The following is a 16,852-nucleotide window of genomic DNA, read 5'->3' on the forward strand; positions in this document are numbered from 1 at the left end:
GTCACTGTCTACCTGGGCCTCAGTCACATATACTGGACAGAGACAGCCACACACCCCCTCTATCTTCTCTTCCCTTATAACAATCCACACTAACAAGATGAGACACATTTCATTCGATCAGAATGACAACAGCAACAAATAAAGTACTGCAATTAAGTGCCAATATTTCAAATAAAGTTGGCTGATTTTTATCATACAAGATGTGAATTGGAATTGTATTAACAAAGTAATCAGTGAATTATTGGCAGTCGCCTCTTACACCAGAGTTTCTGAACTTCAGCGACAGCACAATACAGCAGGGAAGTGTACATGTCTCTGCAATGAGCTGTGGCATCTTTGCCCCATTAGTTTCAGCAGGCTCTCAGTTCTACAGCAGTTAGCTCGCTATGAGTTGAAGGAAATGCTGCAGTGCAGCTTTGCTACAAAGAAAAGGACACTGCATATTATGTATGGATGCTTACATCACACTCTCATACAGGGTCTTGTCCACACAATGTCATTGGTGCCATGATGAAAATGAGGACTTGCTGATGCATCTAAAAGTATAACAAAAGGGGATCATGAAAAAGTCACTGTAATCAGACCGCCCCATGCTACTGGTCTGCTTCAATGTACAACAAGATGCTACTGACGGAGAATACAGGGAAAATACAAAGCTAATCAAGGCAGAGATAATAATAGGGTACATTTGGCCTGTTATAAGGCTTTGGTCAATTACTGTAATTCAGTCAAAGAACAAAGAATAAAAACTAATTAATGGGCATAAACACATTTAATATAAGCTGCATGTCCTCAAGCTTATCAAGGGAAAAAAGCTATCAAAAGTTAAACAATATTAAAAGTTATGATAAGCTGAACGGCACAAAAGGTTTTGATAAAACGGTGGGGTTAAGCTGATACTGATACTGAAGACTTTAAATAACTCATTCATTTTCCTTCGTGGAAAAATACAGTACAACACATACTATTAAGCTTGACCTTGCTGTTAAATCGTATTATGTAATTGGATTAAAAAATGTGACTAAAGATGCAACTTGAAGATTTCCAACAACATGTAGACAATTTGGGGGGGGAAACAATTCCTTCACAATCATCATTCTTCTTCATTTAACATGTTTAGATTTCAATATGATTCCTACATAGCTTATTGATTTTAGTGTAGAACAAGCAATATTCAGCTATGGTATACTTAGGATCATGGTACATTAAGTAAGAATTAAATAAGTACTTCAATGAGTTATTCAATGTGGTCATTAGATTATTCCATCAGATATACCCAATTGAATAACATCTTATTATGTCCTTGTTCTATAATATGTTTGGTTAGGAGGTTTTTGGCAGTGTTTGTGGAGTGTTAATAACACAATGGGGGGTGTATATTGAATTAAAGTTAGAGGTGCAAATCAAGTATGTAGCTTTTAAGAGAAAGGCTCTAAGGGTCACCCTGCGTGAACTGATATGACTGAAGTTTTGATAACGCTCTGGCTGATATGGGCCTCAACATGTGTATATAAAGCCTGTTCAGATCCAAGCAGCGTTGTATCCACCCAGGAGTGCTGTGTGAACAGGAGGGATCATGAAGTATCTTGTCGCTGTTTTGGTCTGTGTGGTGCTCGCAGAGGGAATCGTCAAGTAAGGAAACTATATCTCTGTATTTTTCAATCTCGTGCCTGTTTTGTAATACAGAGCTAAATCGTGCTTTTGATGATCCACTGCTAAAGTGACTGAAAGTGAAAATCATAGGAAGTCAAATTCTTTGTGTTTTTGCTTCCACCTTCCTCAGGATCCCTCTCCAGAAGCACAAGTCCATGCGAGAGGCCCTGAGAGAGAAAGGGATCGAGCTGCCTTACCAGGATCCGGCTCTCAAATACCAGGCTGATGAGTTTACCTCTGCCGACATGTACATCAATAACTACGCCGATGTAAGAAATCCTAGGTTTACTGCACTTTTACATACTGTTCAGAGCACTGACTAATGGATTTGTACTTTGTTTTATTCTGTCCCTCTCTTTCATTACCTCCAACCAATGTTTTCCCCAGACCACCTACTATGGCGCCATCAGTATTGGAACACCCCCCCAGTCCTTCCAAGTGCTGTTCGACACCGGCTCTGCAAACCTGTGGGTGGACTCTGTCTTGTGCAACACTCAGGCCTGCAGTGAGTACAAACTAACAGGCTTTTCACAACAAAATCCCTCATCTGTCACACTCTTCAGAACATATTTGCATGTGATGAACCCCTCCAGAGGACTACTGGCATGCCACTACGTATTTTTGGTCTTTGGGAAGCACCAACAACTGTTAGTAGAGAAAGTCGAAGTCTAAATTCAGCCCATGATAATCCAGTGAATTAACAGAATGTCAAACGGCTCTGCAAGGCATGAGGACACCTTTGTTGAAATGGCTCCTGAGATAATCCCGATCTATGTAATTCACAGACGCACACACAAAGTTTAACCCCCAGCAGTCATCGACCTACTCTGCCAAGGGACAGTCCTTCTACCTGCCCTACGGAGCTGGAAGCCTCTATGGAGTCTTTGGATATGACACTGTCAATGTGAGTCAAACCCACCAAACAAACCAAGTACATCTGTCAACACCAGGCTGGACTAGTTTTAGGAACTGAGACAGAGAACTGCCAGAAAGCAGATATTTTCATTATCACCTCAATTAGTGATGTCTCACAGTTAAAACATACCTAACACTGGTGTGGCCAAAGAAAGTGCCCATACACAAAAGAAGTGCAGCAGCTTTTTATGTGTGTATTAAGTGTTTAATTAGTAAAAAGACAAGGAAATATGCATTTTTATAAACAAAATACTTTCAATACCAAAAAAAACGTTATAATGATTTAATTCCAATGATGTATAGAATCAACAGAGGACTCATTAATGTCATGACGCTGTCTACAGTCACATGGGCTGAATCTTGAACACGTATAAAGACAGTCTGACAGTCTGAATTGGCATCACACTCATCGTATTGCTCGGTTTTGGACCCATAGGTTGCCGGCATTGTGATCAATAACCAGGAGATCGGTCTGAGCACAAACGAGCCCGGTCAGAACTTTGTGGTGGCAAAGTTTGACGGCATCCTCGGCCTGTCCTACCCAAGCATCTCAGCTGGAGGAGAGACCCCTGTCATGGACAACATGATGAGTCATAACATGCTGGATGCCGACATATTTGCTTTCTACCTATCCAGGTATAACTGCCACAAGGTTTCTATTCAGTACTGTAAAATATACAGTATGGACACACAAACTTAGATGTTACTGTATGTCCACCCAGAGAGCTTATTAGTTTTGGTTTGTGGTCTTCTGTAGGGGAGGACAGCAGGGCAGTGTGCTCTCTTTCGGAGAAGTTGACAGCAGCCTGTACCAGGGCCAGATCTACTGGACCCCCGTGACCTCTGAGACCTACTGGCAGATTGGCGTTCAAGGGTCGGTGATTTCATAATTTCAACATCATGAAACGTCTATTGATCTTTTGATAACTACTGAGTTTTGCTGCCTTGAATAGTGGGGGTTTTTTGTATTATGACTGCAAGAAAAAACAAAAACTCATGGCATATGTGGTGCATTGCAGATTCCAGATCAACGGTCATGAGACCGGCTTGTGCTCTCAAGGCTGCCAGGCCGTTGTGGACACAGGAACCTCAATGCTGACAGCACCAAGCCAGATTATGGGTTCCATCATGCAGGCCATTGGAGCTCAACAGAGCCAGTATGGACAGGTAAGACAAATGGACAGATCGAGAGACACACATGCTCACACTGAAATCACCATTATTATTCCTCATAACAAATACAGTTCTGTCCACAGGCTGCCCCTTTTAAAACTCATTATGAGCAGTGCAAGTCACGGTCACAAAACAAACCTGTACATGAAAAGAGGAGAAGCATGAATGATATGAAACAATGTACAAATTGGTCCAGTTTGTTTGGATCTGAGTTACTGTCCCTCTCAAACAGTATCTCTTTGTTGTCTTGATCTCTAGTACATGGTGGACTGCAGCCAGATCAACAACCTGCCAACTCTCAGCTTTGTGATCAGCGGCGTGTCTTTGCCTCTGCCTCCTTCTGCTTACATTGTTCAGGTAGTTACTACATGTATAGCATAAGCATACATTTGTGTGTGTTTGTGTGTGTGTGTGTGTGTGTGTGTGTGTGTGTGTGTGTGTGTGTGTGTGTGTGTGTGTGTGTGTGTGTGTGTGTGTGTGTGTGTGTGTGTGTGTGTGTGTGTGTGTGCCTTTATGTGCATGACATTTTTTGGTATTTGTTGGTGTGCATTCAATGTTATGAACCGTTTACAATCTCCCATTTCCGCCTCCAGAACTACCAGAATGGATACCAGTACTGCTCAGTGGACATCACCCCCACCTACCTGCCCTCTCGTAATGGCCAGCCCCTGTGGATCTTTGGAGATGTGTTCCTAAGGGAGTACTACTCCATCTACGACCGCACCAACAACCGTCTCGGCTTTGCTTCAGCCGTCTAAGCGTCCTCAGTGTAACCTTACCTGACCATTAACATGATCAGATGATAATAATGAAGTCTGTGTCCCCCTCAAACACTGCCAAGAGCCTGAGGCTTTGGTTCATCGCAAACATCTGTTCTGTGATATATTGGCACGCAATATTGGTCTACGTGTCTTTTATTGTACATCCTCAAATTTGTATGTACAGATTTAGTTGGATTTGAACAAAAAAAAGTAAAATGTGTCCTTAAAATTGCATAATTCTTAAGCTGAATAAAGGTTAAAATGAAAGTGTTTTAATATTTCATCTTTCTATTAAGCACTCATTATCTTCACAACACATCTCCTGGGCTGAAGGACATCAAAGGGGTTTTCCGCCCTTTTTATTAACCTTGAGCATGTCTCTGTTTCTGTCTAATTAATTCCCTAATTAATAAAAAACTAGTGGCCAATTTAAATGTCCTACAAGCCTAGGACTCATTATGACATATAATTAAAACTATGGTTGAAAAATATATCCAATAGCATTTTTTTTTGACTGTTAATAATATTAAATAATATTATTTACAGCATTATTCTTATTTTCATAGAAAAACAAGTCATTATGGTGTGATTTCTTGAGGATCTGTATCAGATAATGATGTTTTCCTATGTTTGTAGACTATCAATTAAATAGTGGACTTAATTTACCTTATGACACTGGTGCCATTGCAGGGTTACTTGTGCCAGACATTGTGAGACAACAATATACTATTATTCATTCACATTCATGACAACATGAAAGTGGTGTAAACTGAGGGGACGATCTGTAGGTCTTTATGACTAAAGCATAAAGACCATTCCACATGGATGCAAGCACACAATCCACTTAAATTAACTTCCCTTCTGTCAAAATTAGTGTCTTTACCAAACCTGGAGGAATACACTCACTAATGAGCTCCTAACCCATCCAGGCCTTCAGGGAAGCTGTGTTTGTACGTGTAGATGTGTATGTGGGTGTGATTCAAAATGGAAAAACACAACATCGGTGCAGTTGTATCCAAGGCAGCTGTCACCACCACACAAGTGGAGCAAAGTCCCATGTTCTGTTTCTGGATGAAGGATTAAAGAGTTATAGACGAAACAGAGGAATAGTTCGGCTGGACAATGAGGAAGGAAGAAGAGAATAATTTCGCAAGGAGAAATGTTGAATTCAAAAGTTTAAGTGCACAGGACAATTACAAATCTTTGTTGTCTTCAAGGCACAAAGTAAGCTGCTACTCCAGGTAAAATGCATAGCACAATCTGTAGAACAGTCTTTCCCATAGATTAGGTTGGGACACAAAGGTGGGTCACAGGACATTTTATTATGGTAGCCAAATAAATGTAAAGATTTTTTCCAACAACATCTATATCTGCAGTAAACGTTCATTAATGCACAAATTTGCTCTTCAAACTATTTAAAGATAAGGCCTATTGTGGAATGGGTCATGGGTTTGTCATCTTTAAAAAGTGGGTCCCCTTTAAAAAATGTTTGGAAAACATTACAAACACTGTTATTACAACTTCAAAAACATAAACTTCTGTATTTCCAATGAAAACTCTTCATAGTTAAGTGTGTGGCTTTACAGAGTAACAAGGACACAGTTTCTTGTAAAAGATGTTGATATTTTTCAATTTTATTTTTTTATTTGTGAGCTCCACTTACTTAACTGCATTTTCTTCCACTGTACTGGGGTGGAGGCAGAAATCTCAGACAGATATCCCAAAACCAGGATAAATAAACACGTTGTAAGGTATTTTAGAAAATTTGGATGAACTGAGCCTTCATTATTGTCTGACATTTTTGTCTTTTCTCTTTTCCCTTTTCCAGTGTCCTACTTTGCTCTCTATTCTTCTGTGTTTCCAAACTCCATCTTGTTTGTCAGCTCATCTGCTTAGTGTTGGAGTTGTCCTGTAGATCTGCAATGCAGGTCACAACAGTGTATGGCCTCATTTCCCCTTAACTGCAAAACCTAAGAATGTGGTGGCTGTGGTGTAGTGGAGAGCAAGGTAGTTCACCAATCAGAGGGTCGGTGGTTCGATACCCGGCTTCGGCAGTCGATGTGTCCTTGGGCAAGACACTTAACCCCAAGTTGCCCCCGAAGGCTTGCCATCGGTGTGGACTGGATGTTGCATGAATGTTAGTTAGAGTCTGATGGTGGCACCTTGCATGGTAGCCTGTCATCAGTGTGTGAATGGGTGAATGATATGTAATATACTACTGATTGTAAGTCGCTTTGGATAAAAGCGTCTGCTAAATGACTGTAATGTAATGTAATGTAATGTGTCAATTAAAAGCTGCAGACACAGAATAACGCACAGAGCAAAGGTCTCTGTCCCCTCTTTGAAGAGAGAAAACACCAACTATCCGCACACAAACATACAGGTATACCTCATATGCATGAACATACAAACTAGATATTTTCTCTTTGATGGTTTTTGTCCCTTTCTGAATTATTCTGTATGATTTTGGTTTCAGAATCCATATCACATGCTGAGATGCAGCCACCACTGCAGTGTCCACATTTCATGTCCATGTTTCTGCTTGGTGTTTAGACAGCATCCAAGTGAGGGTGCAGTTCCTGTCACACCATGTTGTGTACTGCTTGCTGCTTATCCGACAGTTCACTCTGACATCCCTTGCATTCACTCCACCACGGCTTGTGATCGTTCTTAATAATTAGGATGTGAAGCTGAGGCTAACTACTCATACCACTCTCCATACTTGTGCAAAAAAAAGGCCTGCATCACATCAGCCTCTACCTCTTCTGGATTCTGATATGCTGAGCAAAATGAGCATCCTACCACAAGAAAACAAGTCAGCACAAAATTACCATTCACTGGTGCCGGTCATGTTGCTGCAATGGCACACCCAGCATTCACTGGCACTGCTAAGGTTTTGCTACCACCTCTGTGTGTCTGCAGGTATGCTCCTTCTTTTGATTTTCTCCCTGCCGTTCTCAGGCTCCAACAATCTATCCAGCCCACATTTGTACAAACAGTTATTCTCAGCCGTCTCTGATACTGTCACGTCCAGACCAGAAATAGTCAAACCAGCACACTGTCATCTTTGCTTGTCTAAATCTGTCTGAATTGTGTTATATGTTATATTTAATTAAGAGCATCTGTTGTACACACCTTCACGTTTTAAAACAGATTAATAGTTTTATTAATTTTTTAAACAATAAAGGCATGGGATTGTTTGAGTTTCTGAAATGTGAGAATTTGCTGTTTTTCCTTGTCAAATGCTTACACTGTTGAGTCTCTTTGGGTTTTGGACTGTTGAGCTGACATAAAACAGTTGCAGATGGACATTTTTCTCTATTTGCTGATGTTTTATTGACCAATTGAGAAAATACAAAAATAATCATCGGTTGCACACTAATCCAAAAACAGTATAAGGCCTCTTTAAATAACCCCAGTGATTCCAATCACAACAAAGTTATATAAAGTAAATGCCTACAAAGTTGTATATATATATAAAAAATAGCAGAATAACAGATGTCCGTAGTCAAAAAATGAAATAAGAATATGAGAAGAAATAGAAAAGATACTCTATCCTCTGGAATTACGAAGCCTTTCAACCATAAGCGCCTGCTTCCTGGTGACATCATCATTTTCCAAAGCCAAGGACATCTGACGTGGTTGCTACTGACTCATTAACAAGATCAATTTCCCAGGCCTTTCACCCACCGTCAGTCTTCAGTGAAACACACCCACACGAACACACGCACATGAGTCATACATTTAACCTAATGAAGAATTCCCTGTTGTCTGTGTCAGATCCAAACCTGAAGATCACGCCATCTTTGAACCAAAGGTGGAGATGATGCATTGGTTTGTTCAGAGCTGATGATTTTAGGTTGATTTGGCTGTATTTGAATTCATGACGCCATCCGATGAAAAGCAAATTCTGCTGAAAAAAACACCCACTGGAGTAATATTGATGGAACACAAATCTCATGGACTGCGTGAATATGCTTCATTTAATTATTGCTGAATGGAAAAATAAATCTATAGCAACAGCCACTGCAATGATTGACATGCGAAAACATGGCAAGTGTTGGTTGTTCACAGAGTGTGTAGAGCGGGGAGAGAGAGAGAGAGATGTAATATACAAACATACAAAGAGGGAGATGGAAATACAGCAGGAGGGAGGCATAAATGGAACGCTTAAGCTCAAATGAATCTGTATTTGATTTAAGCTTCTTACCCCATGGTAACCATACCCACCACTCACCTCCCCCCTTCTGACTTCTCAAACAGCCTTTAAAGAGTCAGAGGGCCAAATTTGGCCAGAATTATATCAAATCTATAAATATCCTTTCAGATCCATTGTTGAATCAAAGGCAGCAATTTAAGATTATTTCCATTATTGATATCAGTAATCTGAGGATTATTTCTTGATTCATCAGTTACTCAGAAAGAAGTGAAAGATGTCTATCACAGTTTCCTAGAGCCCGAAACAATGCCTTCAAATGTCTTGTTTGTCTGATCAACAGTTGAAAATTCAAATTCATTAATTTTATTGTCATAGAAGACTATGGAACCCATTACCGAACCCAACCCTCCAAAAAAACCTCACAGCGTTCAGCTTCTGAATTTTGAACATTTTAGAGAATGTTCACGTCTCTCTGTTTATGTTGGAGGGGATTTACTAACATATTCTCTTACCAACAGAAACAAAAAGTTACATTAACTGTAAAGTGCATCATTTTGCTATACAGGCCGATATGTATCCTTTAAAGTTCACATATATAGTGGAGAGAGTGATCCCTCGGTGCAGGAGAAATGATAGTCCGTCACACATTTCTGGAGGCCGGGAGAGAAAGGCAGGCTCTCTTACGGATTATGTTTCCCGTTGGAAACAGTGTTGGGGTTACGTAAGGCAGATTACCGTACCACACCATCACACCACCGGTGGTTTCATCCATGAATCAGTCAGACACAAAAACACAGAGACAAAACACACAAAAAAACTGCCCCCCCCCACACACACACACACACACACACACACACACACACACACACACACACATTGTTATTAAAGTAAACAATGCACTTTCACTGAAAACATTCTTCGAATATGATGCTCCAAGTACTAAAATTCTATCAAAGTGCAACTATTGGTATTTTGCAGTCTGAAAACGATGATTCATATCTGACCCAAAATATACACAAACAATGTGTGTACTCTTGAACGCACACAAAAGGAATTGAAAACAATAGAGAGCAACTGATGAGTGTCCACCTCATTGAATAAATGCAAACAAGACTTTGGAGTCAGTGACAGTATATAAGTGGGCCAAAAGACTGACTAAAGAAAATAGTTATTCCTATTACTTCTTGGATAAATAAAATATAAATAAAGATTAGCTTGCTCCAGCTGTTTGTCAACACTGTACATTTAAAATATTGATGTAATGGCCAAAGCTTGGCTCTGTGCTCTGAACTAAGGTCATTGGTAGTCATGCAAAAAAATCAGGTCTATTGATCTGATATGATCTGTCCATGGGATGGAGCTACAGTGTGTAACTAAATCCCCCACGAGTGCATGTTGTGGATATATAAATCAACTGGCGCCTGGCTTGCTAATGTGATTGCATTCTGTAAGGACATTGGACATGTGGAGGCAGACACGGGGACAACGAAATGTGGCATTATAGCCTATGGCATATGTTCTCCTGTATTGGTAACAGAGAGGAAGGCCCCGCATCAGCAGCACTAGGCATGCAATCACTGCATATGGTGCTCAAATATAAATACAAGGATATTGATCATGTTTCTACAACATATTCCTAAACGTCTCAAGGCAAAGCAGATCTGAATATTTAAGCCACAAATAAACAACCTTGGAGGAAATGCTAGCTGTTATTGAGTTATTGATCTCTGGTAACAGCCAGCAGATGACCATTCACAGTTGTGTTCAGGCAAAAATGTGTCATATTGTGTGTCGCAGAGGTCACATTAGTGCCGTTTTGGAAACAATATCAGTGTGATTTCCGTAAACCATTGTTCAGCAACATGCCCTTGCCTGGTCGGACTCAACAGGGCGTGGGCCTCACACACTGAATGCGCAAGGCGGCTGCTGGACGCGACAGCTTCAGATCAATAATTTGTCATCTATTTTTACGTTTCTCAACACTTCACAAAAACGAAAGCAGTCTTTCATTAACAGTTGTTTTTAAGATACGTATCAGCTCCAAAAACACAAACAACCAGACCCTGATCAGATGCACCTATGGGCGCCTATAGGGAGGCAGCAGCAGGCCTGGCAGGTTATATCCGAAAACACCCATTAAACTACTACTAATGGCATTGAATGTGCGTGTTTGTTGCAGTCACCAAAACAAAACTGATAAGACAAGTGTATCATATTTCTGTCATTTTCCTCCACTCATACAACGGTGTGCATCGTCCCCCCATCATCACCCTCACAGTCGCACTACATGTTAGGCGCTTACCTGCAACCAGGAGGAGAGAGGGAATGGAAAGTGGATAGGGAAAACATCTCAGCCCTGTCCGCCATCTTCTTCCACAAATGACTCAGAGCAACTGCAGAAAAGCACGCAGGGAGCGCAGTCCATTCACGATCACAGGACAGAGGTGTCTCTCTCCCACAGATGTCCCCTTAGCCGCAAGCCTTCAGTCAGACGAGCCTGCTCAGCACCACCATCAGATCTGCAGGAAAGCATCCACACGACCGAGACAGGAGAGGGTGTGAAAGGCAGCAGGAAGGGGATCTTCAGAGGTGGTGCAACAACAGCGCGTAAAAATGAAAAATCCCTGTTTCCACACCCCCACCCACCCCCCACCCCTGGAAACGTCCACGCAAAAGCAGAATATGACCTCAGTCTTTCTTTCCCCCCCCCTTGTCAAATGTCTGCTTGCTGTAAATGCTGCCTGAGACACACAACGGATACGCGGCCAGCAGTGCGGAGACAGGCAGAGACAGAGGATGAGGATGAGGAGGATGAGGAGGAGGAGGAGGAGGAGGAGGAGGAGGAGGAGGCTGTCCCGAGCAGTCTGCGGGCTCGACGAGCAGCAAAACAGTGGCTTCATTTATTTTTTTTCTCTCCGTGAAGTGTTTGGATTACAATAACATTACACTGACAGTGAAATAAGCAGCGTTGGAAACATGCTTTCCAAAGTGAGGTCCGGGGACCCCCAGAGGCCCTTGGTGGGGATCCAGGGCTTCCCCGGAAAAGGGAGGCAGCAGCAGGCCTGGCAGGTTATTCGAAAAATGAAGAAAAATGAAGAAAACGTCTCTTATATTAGTCCATGTTTTATCCTCTGAATCCGCTCTTGCATTTGCCATTAAATTGGGAAGGGAGACACAATGGTGTCAACATGAGGCTCTCTGTGTTGTATGCAATGTCAATCAGTCCATTGCACTTGCTGGTTTTATCTGTTTTATATGGAATAGAAACCAGTAAGTCTAGGCCTTCAACAAGTAATCCAGTAATGTCTATGATGGTGTGTGCGTGCGTTCAAAGGTTATCAGTGTGAGTGTGTCTGGAGTAGGCAAATCTAAATCTAAATCAATAAAGATGCGTTTCAATTGTATTCAAGCCATTGTTTTATTATGGATAAGAGGGACTCTCGTTTGCTTTTGTTTATTTGGACACACATCCCCCTTTTTTGTCTGTCAACTTGATCCCTATGTCAATGAACACGATGACAAAAAAGAGAAAGTGTTGCCAGCAGGAGAACACAGAGCAACAGAAAATGAGCCCCAAAAAACAGATCGGTATACTGAGCTCAGGATGAAACACAGACACAGTGGCGAGGATTGAAATGAAAAAGGACAGGTCAATTCTGTAGACACAAAAGATTACACACAAAGTGCCTCAAAATAAAATGCTAAATGAAATTGGTTGCTGCATATCAAATTACTGTTGTGTTTTGGTTTCACTGTGCACAAAAGTAATTAAAAAAAATATAGGCCACTTTACAGTGTTTATACTGCAACTTAAGTTTATCATAAAAATAATAATATGTGGTCTAATACATTCCATTATGAAAGGTCTAAAAGCACATCAAATCTAAGCTATGTTTTCATTTTGGGCATTCAATTATAATTCATTTTGGGCATTCAATCTACCATTCATCACAATGAACAATACAGAATAGAAACCCTGCAGTTATACTTTTGTTCTCCAAAAAATACTGTCTTTAAGAGAGAAACACATGAGCACACTTTTGCATTAAGATTGGCATTGCTTTAAGACGGTCAGAGACTGATGGTTGCAGTTTTCTTCTCCTTTTATTTACCACTTGATCACAGTGGATAATCAATCAGTGAATCACCCTTCAGATGTTATGATTGTACCGTGTTGTACTGTGTACATGTAGTACATGTTGTAGTGTGGAGCTGTTCACTCTTGTGGTACTGAAGTGTAATGTATATTGCTAAACTGTAGATTACCATCTTCGCCACATGGTGGGGGTAAATGTCCACTCACTGACTAAAAGCTGACGAGCCTTTGTAGTGCATTTGTATTGCTCTTAGACTGAACAGGATTTACTTATTCATTAAACCAACACACAGTGATGAAATGGTGAGTTAAGTCGTTTTCACTTACAGCTGTCATTTTTATTAATCGTTTATCTTATTTATTCAATTGGTTGGTAACTTTATGTATTTTACTTAAAAGAAATCAAAGTCCATGTTATTCTTCTAGTTATTTACTGACTAGTCAACGTCCATCTTAAGAAAATATAGTAAAAAGTTTGCCTTTTCTGTGATGGTTCTATCCAATGAATGTCACATGCCACTCATCCAATTGCATTTTTATTATTATCAAATGGAAAATGGAAGGACTTACAGTCTAAGGACTGGGCAGATGTAGTCCATATATTATATGCAGCATTAAACAGAGAACAATGTAAAGCAAGTTACACCTTAATCTTTTTCTGGTTCCTACACTTTTATTATGTTTTTGATATGTGAAATGCTGATTATATTTAATGGAGTAAATGTGGTTACTTTCCATGTTTAAACTGAACTATTAACAAGAAGCAAGTGAATAAGTGAATGACAGTTATGAACCAATGAGTTTATTTTGATGACCATAGCTGTGGCAGGGAATTGAGTTAATTAAGCTTCCTCTCTTCAACGAAGACGGGACCCAGGGTGATATCAGCTTCCCATTCGTGCACTATAAAGTAGGAAAAAAGATATGTGTCACATTTTGCATCGATAAGATTGTCTCACTTATCATGATGGTGGTGACATAACATTGAAAATGGTGTAAAAATATGTTGACTTCAATTTCCCCCCCCCCACAATTCATTTTTATCAACATACTTTGGGACGTATCACGAATCTTCCTTCCACCCCAGGAACCAGCTTCCATAGGGTCCCCAAGTCCACCAGTTGAAGGGCCAGATCCTGTACCAGATCCACCAGATTCACAGGAGCCACACGTTGCATCAGCCCCGCTTATCTCCTTCCACCTAAGAAAAAGAGATGCAAGCAGTTAATACAGTGTCAATCCTCCAATCACACTTTATCACATATGCACACATGCAGACCCACCCGTTGATCCAGGAACAAGCTCTATGTTGACTATCGGTCTGAAAGGCAGCTGATGTTGCTTTCAAGTGGCAGGTGATGTAGAGCTATTGGAATAATAAAGGGTTAAGACCATTATTACATGTATTTTTGATGAATTTGGTGTATAACAGGAATAACTGAATGCTGACCAGTCCACTTTCAGCCCCCTGGAACCTGAAGGCCTCCAACTGGAACTGAAGCTTGTTCATTTCAGTGGGAACTAGGAACTTAGAGTCAGAGCCTGTGAGCTTAGCATCAATAAAACACCTGGATGAGAAAAAAACATACAAATTGACTTTAGAGATGGAAAAATAATAAATAATAATCAGTTTTCACTGTACAGGACAACTTCAATTAAAACATTAAAGTGCTTCACCCATAGTTATCAATGAAGGCATATCTGGGGCTGGAGGACGCATCAGGTGAGAGAGTAGCTACGCATGAGTCCACATATACACGGAGGGGTATGTGGAAGAACTGCTTGACGACAGCCTCAATCGTTATGGTGTCTCCGAGGAAGTACTGGTAGCTTGGCCTTTCATATCTCAAACATTCTGTGCAATTAGATAATGATGTTTTTTTTAAGCAATGTAGACACATCTATATTTAAAATCACAGTTCCACAAAAGTTAAAATGTCCAGATAAATTGTTCTCCTACTCACCAGTCATGAGTTTCAGGGTGAAGTATAAGAATTCCTCTGCCACCTTAACCGCAGAGAATGGGATCCACAGGGGATTAAGAGGAAGGCTGCTCACATTGTGCTTCCTAAAGGATACAATACGTTTCCTTAGAATGCAGACTGAAGTAATACTAACATTATTGTTCATCTGCCATTGCAATGCGCTAATCAGACTTGGTGATCCATGGTTACTGGATTTGCCAACGGCAATCGTTAACATAGCAGTTTTGGATTTGTATGTGTCTCAATGTTATGTATTTATTTGTTTGTTTGTGTGTTTATAACCACACCTCTAATTGATAGTCTACATACCTTGGATAATGGCACTCCACATAAACAGCAGCTTGGCTGGTCCTCACCACAGGAGATGGGCCCACAGGTTGGGGAACATAGTTCAGAGTGAAGGTGTAGATGAGGGCATCTTCTGACAACTAAATAAATATTAGTACAAACAGATAGCATCATACACAAACATATTGTACCATCATTTTAATTAATATTCTTGACAATTTCTTATCTATTTTTCAGTGACTGGCATCTTCATTGAACTTACCACTAATGTGCTGAGACAATCATGCAATTCCGACTCAAAAATCAACACTTGATCAGCCGAATCCTCTGCAACAGCGCCACAGTTTCCCAGACTAAGGTCAGCAGGATTGATGAGCTGGCCTATCCCAAACATGTCCTTCTTGACTTCCACATGAGCAATCTTCTCTCTGCAATCGACAGCAACTGTTGCAGCAGGAACAGGATATCTCATCTCGAAAGGCACTTCAACTACGGGCTCAGGCGGAGGAGGTGCAGGGTATGTCCAGGTGAGAGATTTCTCAAATGTCTGCTTTACCTGTTGGAGCTCATTGTGGTTCTCTTTGCTGGGCGCTGGCTCCTGGTATGTAGGCTTTTGGGAATTGGGAGCAGCTTCCCAATACTGAGCATCACAGAAGCTGCCTAGCAAAGCCAGTGCCACAAGGCACACAGCAGTCCACTTCATCACCATGGCTTCACAATAAGTGATCTACACAGTTCACTGGGTGCTGTAAGAAAGGTGGAAATGTGCACCTACTTTTATAATAGAGTGAGCATGTTTACTTCCATTAGATTGCAACCCCCATCAGACCTGATGAAATAATCAGGTCTGATTATGTCACGTCTGATGGGGGCAAGATGAAATGTTATGCTGACCCGGGGTTAGGTGTACTTGCCCTCAGCATGTCTTGTGAAACTCGTCATTTTTTTGCCAAAGTACATTTTGTGGCTGCAAAATTGGCTACATATCAATATGGTTCCAACCAGACCGGCAGCAGACTTAAATCCGTGGGAGGGCATGTGATTTCTGTGAGTAGGCCCAATGTAAACACAAGAGGCGCTTTAATACAATAATAAACATAAACCGAGCCCAGTGCAATGAATGTTTTTGTATTTTTGCCCTATCTGTTTAAGCTTTATGAATGCATAGAAAAAAGCACAAACAATAAAACGATTGCCATTACAGTATTTTACTCTATGGCTTAACTGTTGTGTCAGGACCATGGCCAGAGCACTGAATTAAAGGATTTAAAAGTAGCTGTGTCCCAATCCAGCGGCTGCATCCTTCGGGTGTATTTGTAGACCGATTACGTCCCATTTCGTCTACTCCTCCTAATGCGGCCGACAACATGCAGCCTACTGCTCCCTGATTCGGAGGATACAACTGATGGATCCTTCACGGAACAACATATCCCAAGATGCATTGCGTGCCGGTGAAGTTGATTTTTTTTTCATTTCACATTCACATTTATAGCAGCTCGTCCATTTTAATATTTTACTTAGCTTAACCTCTTTTATACTATTTTATGACAACAGCAGCTGGTTGCTATGAGATGGGAGCGGCAAAAAAGGTGGGGGGGGTGAAAAGCTGGTGACGCAAACAGGGAATCCTCTGTCGACCAGACCGTCTCATTTCGGGGACCGCTAGGTCCAACCTTCGCGGTATTCAAAGGACCCGGCCGACGTAGACCGCGAAGGCTGGGTCCTCCGAAGGCTGGGTCCTCCGAAGGCTGGGTCCTCCGAAGGCTGGGTCCTCCGAAGGCTGGGTCCTCCGAAGGCTGCAGCCGCTGAGAACCTTCACTTT

The 16,852-nt window shown here is 41.2% G+C and overlaps 3 protein-coding genes across 3 annotated transcripts in view; 1 reads left to right on the top strand and 2 right to left on the bottom strand.

Moving 5' to 3' along the window:
* The window catches only part of mapk8ip2 (mitogen-activated protein kinase 8 interacting protein 2), a 28,509-nt gene extending 17,481 nt beyond the window's left edge, over nucleotides 1–11,028 (bottom strand). Inside the window, exon 1 of the mRNA XM_054619773.1 lies at nucleotides 10,964–11,028. Coding sequence (XP_054475748.1) covers nucleotides 10,964–11,028 — 65 coding nt within the window. The remainder of the gene's footprint in view (nucleotides 1–10,963) is intronic.
* LOC129108132 (gastricsin-like) lies at nucleotides 1,577–4,499 on the top strand. The gene is made up of 9 exons (XM_054619808.1): nucleotides 1,577–1,632; nucleotides 1,784–1,922; nucleotides 2,041–2,158; nucleotides 2,439–2,557; nucleotides 3,005–3,204; nucleotides 3,326–3,442; nucleotides 3,588–3,735; nucleotides 4,000–4,098; nucleotides 4,335–4,499. The coding sequence occupies exons 1-9, from the start codon at nucleotides 1,577–1,579 to the stop codon at nucleotides 4,497–4,499; spliced, it is 1,161 nt and encodes a 386-aa protein (XP_054475783.1).
* Nucleotides 11,029–13,543: 2,515 nt separating the features above from the next.
* LOC129108126 (zona pellucida sperm-binding protein 3-like) lies at nucleotides 13,544–15,812 on the bottom strand. Its single transcript, XM_054619801.1, has 8 exons — nucleotides 15,293–15,812; nucleotides 15,052–15,170; nucleotides 14,722–14,825; nucleotides 14,435–14,612; nucleotides 14,208–14,325; nucleotides 14,041–14,123; nucleotides 13,810–13,958; nucleotides 13,544–13,660 (listed from the first exon to the last, which is right to left on the bottom strand). The coding sequence occupies exons 1-8, from the start codon at nucleotides 15,737–15,739 to the stop codon at nucleotides 13,596–13,598; spliced, it is 1,263 nt and encodes a 420-aa protein (XP_054475776.1). The 5' UTR covers nucleotides 15,740–15,812; the 3' UTR covers nucleotides 13,544–13,595.
* Nucleotides 15,813–16,852: the final 1,040 nt, after the last annotated feature.

This window comes from Anoplopoma fimbria, chromosome 19 (assembly GCF_027596085.1).
Source record: "Anoplopoma fimbria isolate UVic2021 breed Golden Eagle Sablefish chromosome 19, Afim_UVic_2022, whole genome shotgun sequence".
Classification (NCBI taxonomy): domain Eukaryota; kingdom Metazoa; phylum Chordata; class Actinopteri; order Perciformes; family Anoplopomatidae; genus Anoplopoma; species Anoplopoma fimbria.

What these genes read in the sequence shown, in the direction of transcription:
- LOC129108132 (XM_054619808.1), top strand. Translation starts at nt 1,577, where the DNA reads ATGAAGTATCTTGTCGCTGTTTTGGTCTGTGTGGTGCTCGCAGAGGGA. An exon ending in ACATCAATAACTACGCCGAT is followed by an intron (nt 1,923 to 2,040) that starts GTAAGAAATCCT and finishes TGTTTTCCCCAG; the next exon opens with ACCACCTACTATGGCGCCAT. An exon ending in TGGCAGATTGGCGTTCAAGG is followed by an intron (nt 3,443 to 3,587) that starts GTCGGTGATTTC and finishes GGTGCATTGCAG; the next exon opens with ATTCCAGATCAACGGTCATG.
- LOC129108126 (XM_054619801.1), bottom strand. Translation starts at nt 15,739, where the DNA reads ATGGTGATGAAGTGGACTGCTGTGTGCCTTGTGGCACTGGCTTTGCTA. An exon ending in ATTGTCTCAGCACATTAGTG is followed by an intron (nt 15,171 to 15,292) that starts GTAAGTTCAATG and finishes ATATTTATTTAG; the next exon opens with TTGTCAGAAGATGCCCTCAT. An exon ending in CACCCTGAAACTCATGACTG is followed by an intron (nt 14,613 to 14,721) that starts GTGAGTAGGAGA and finishes CTAATTGCACAG; the next exon opens with AATGTTTGAGATATGAAAGG.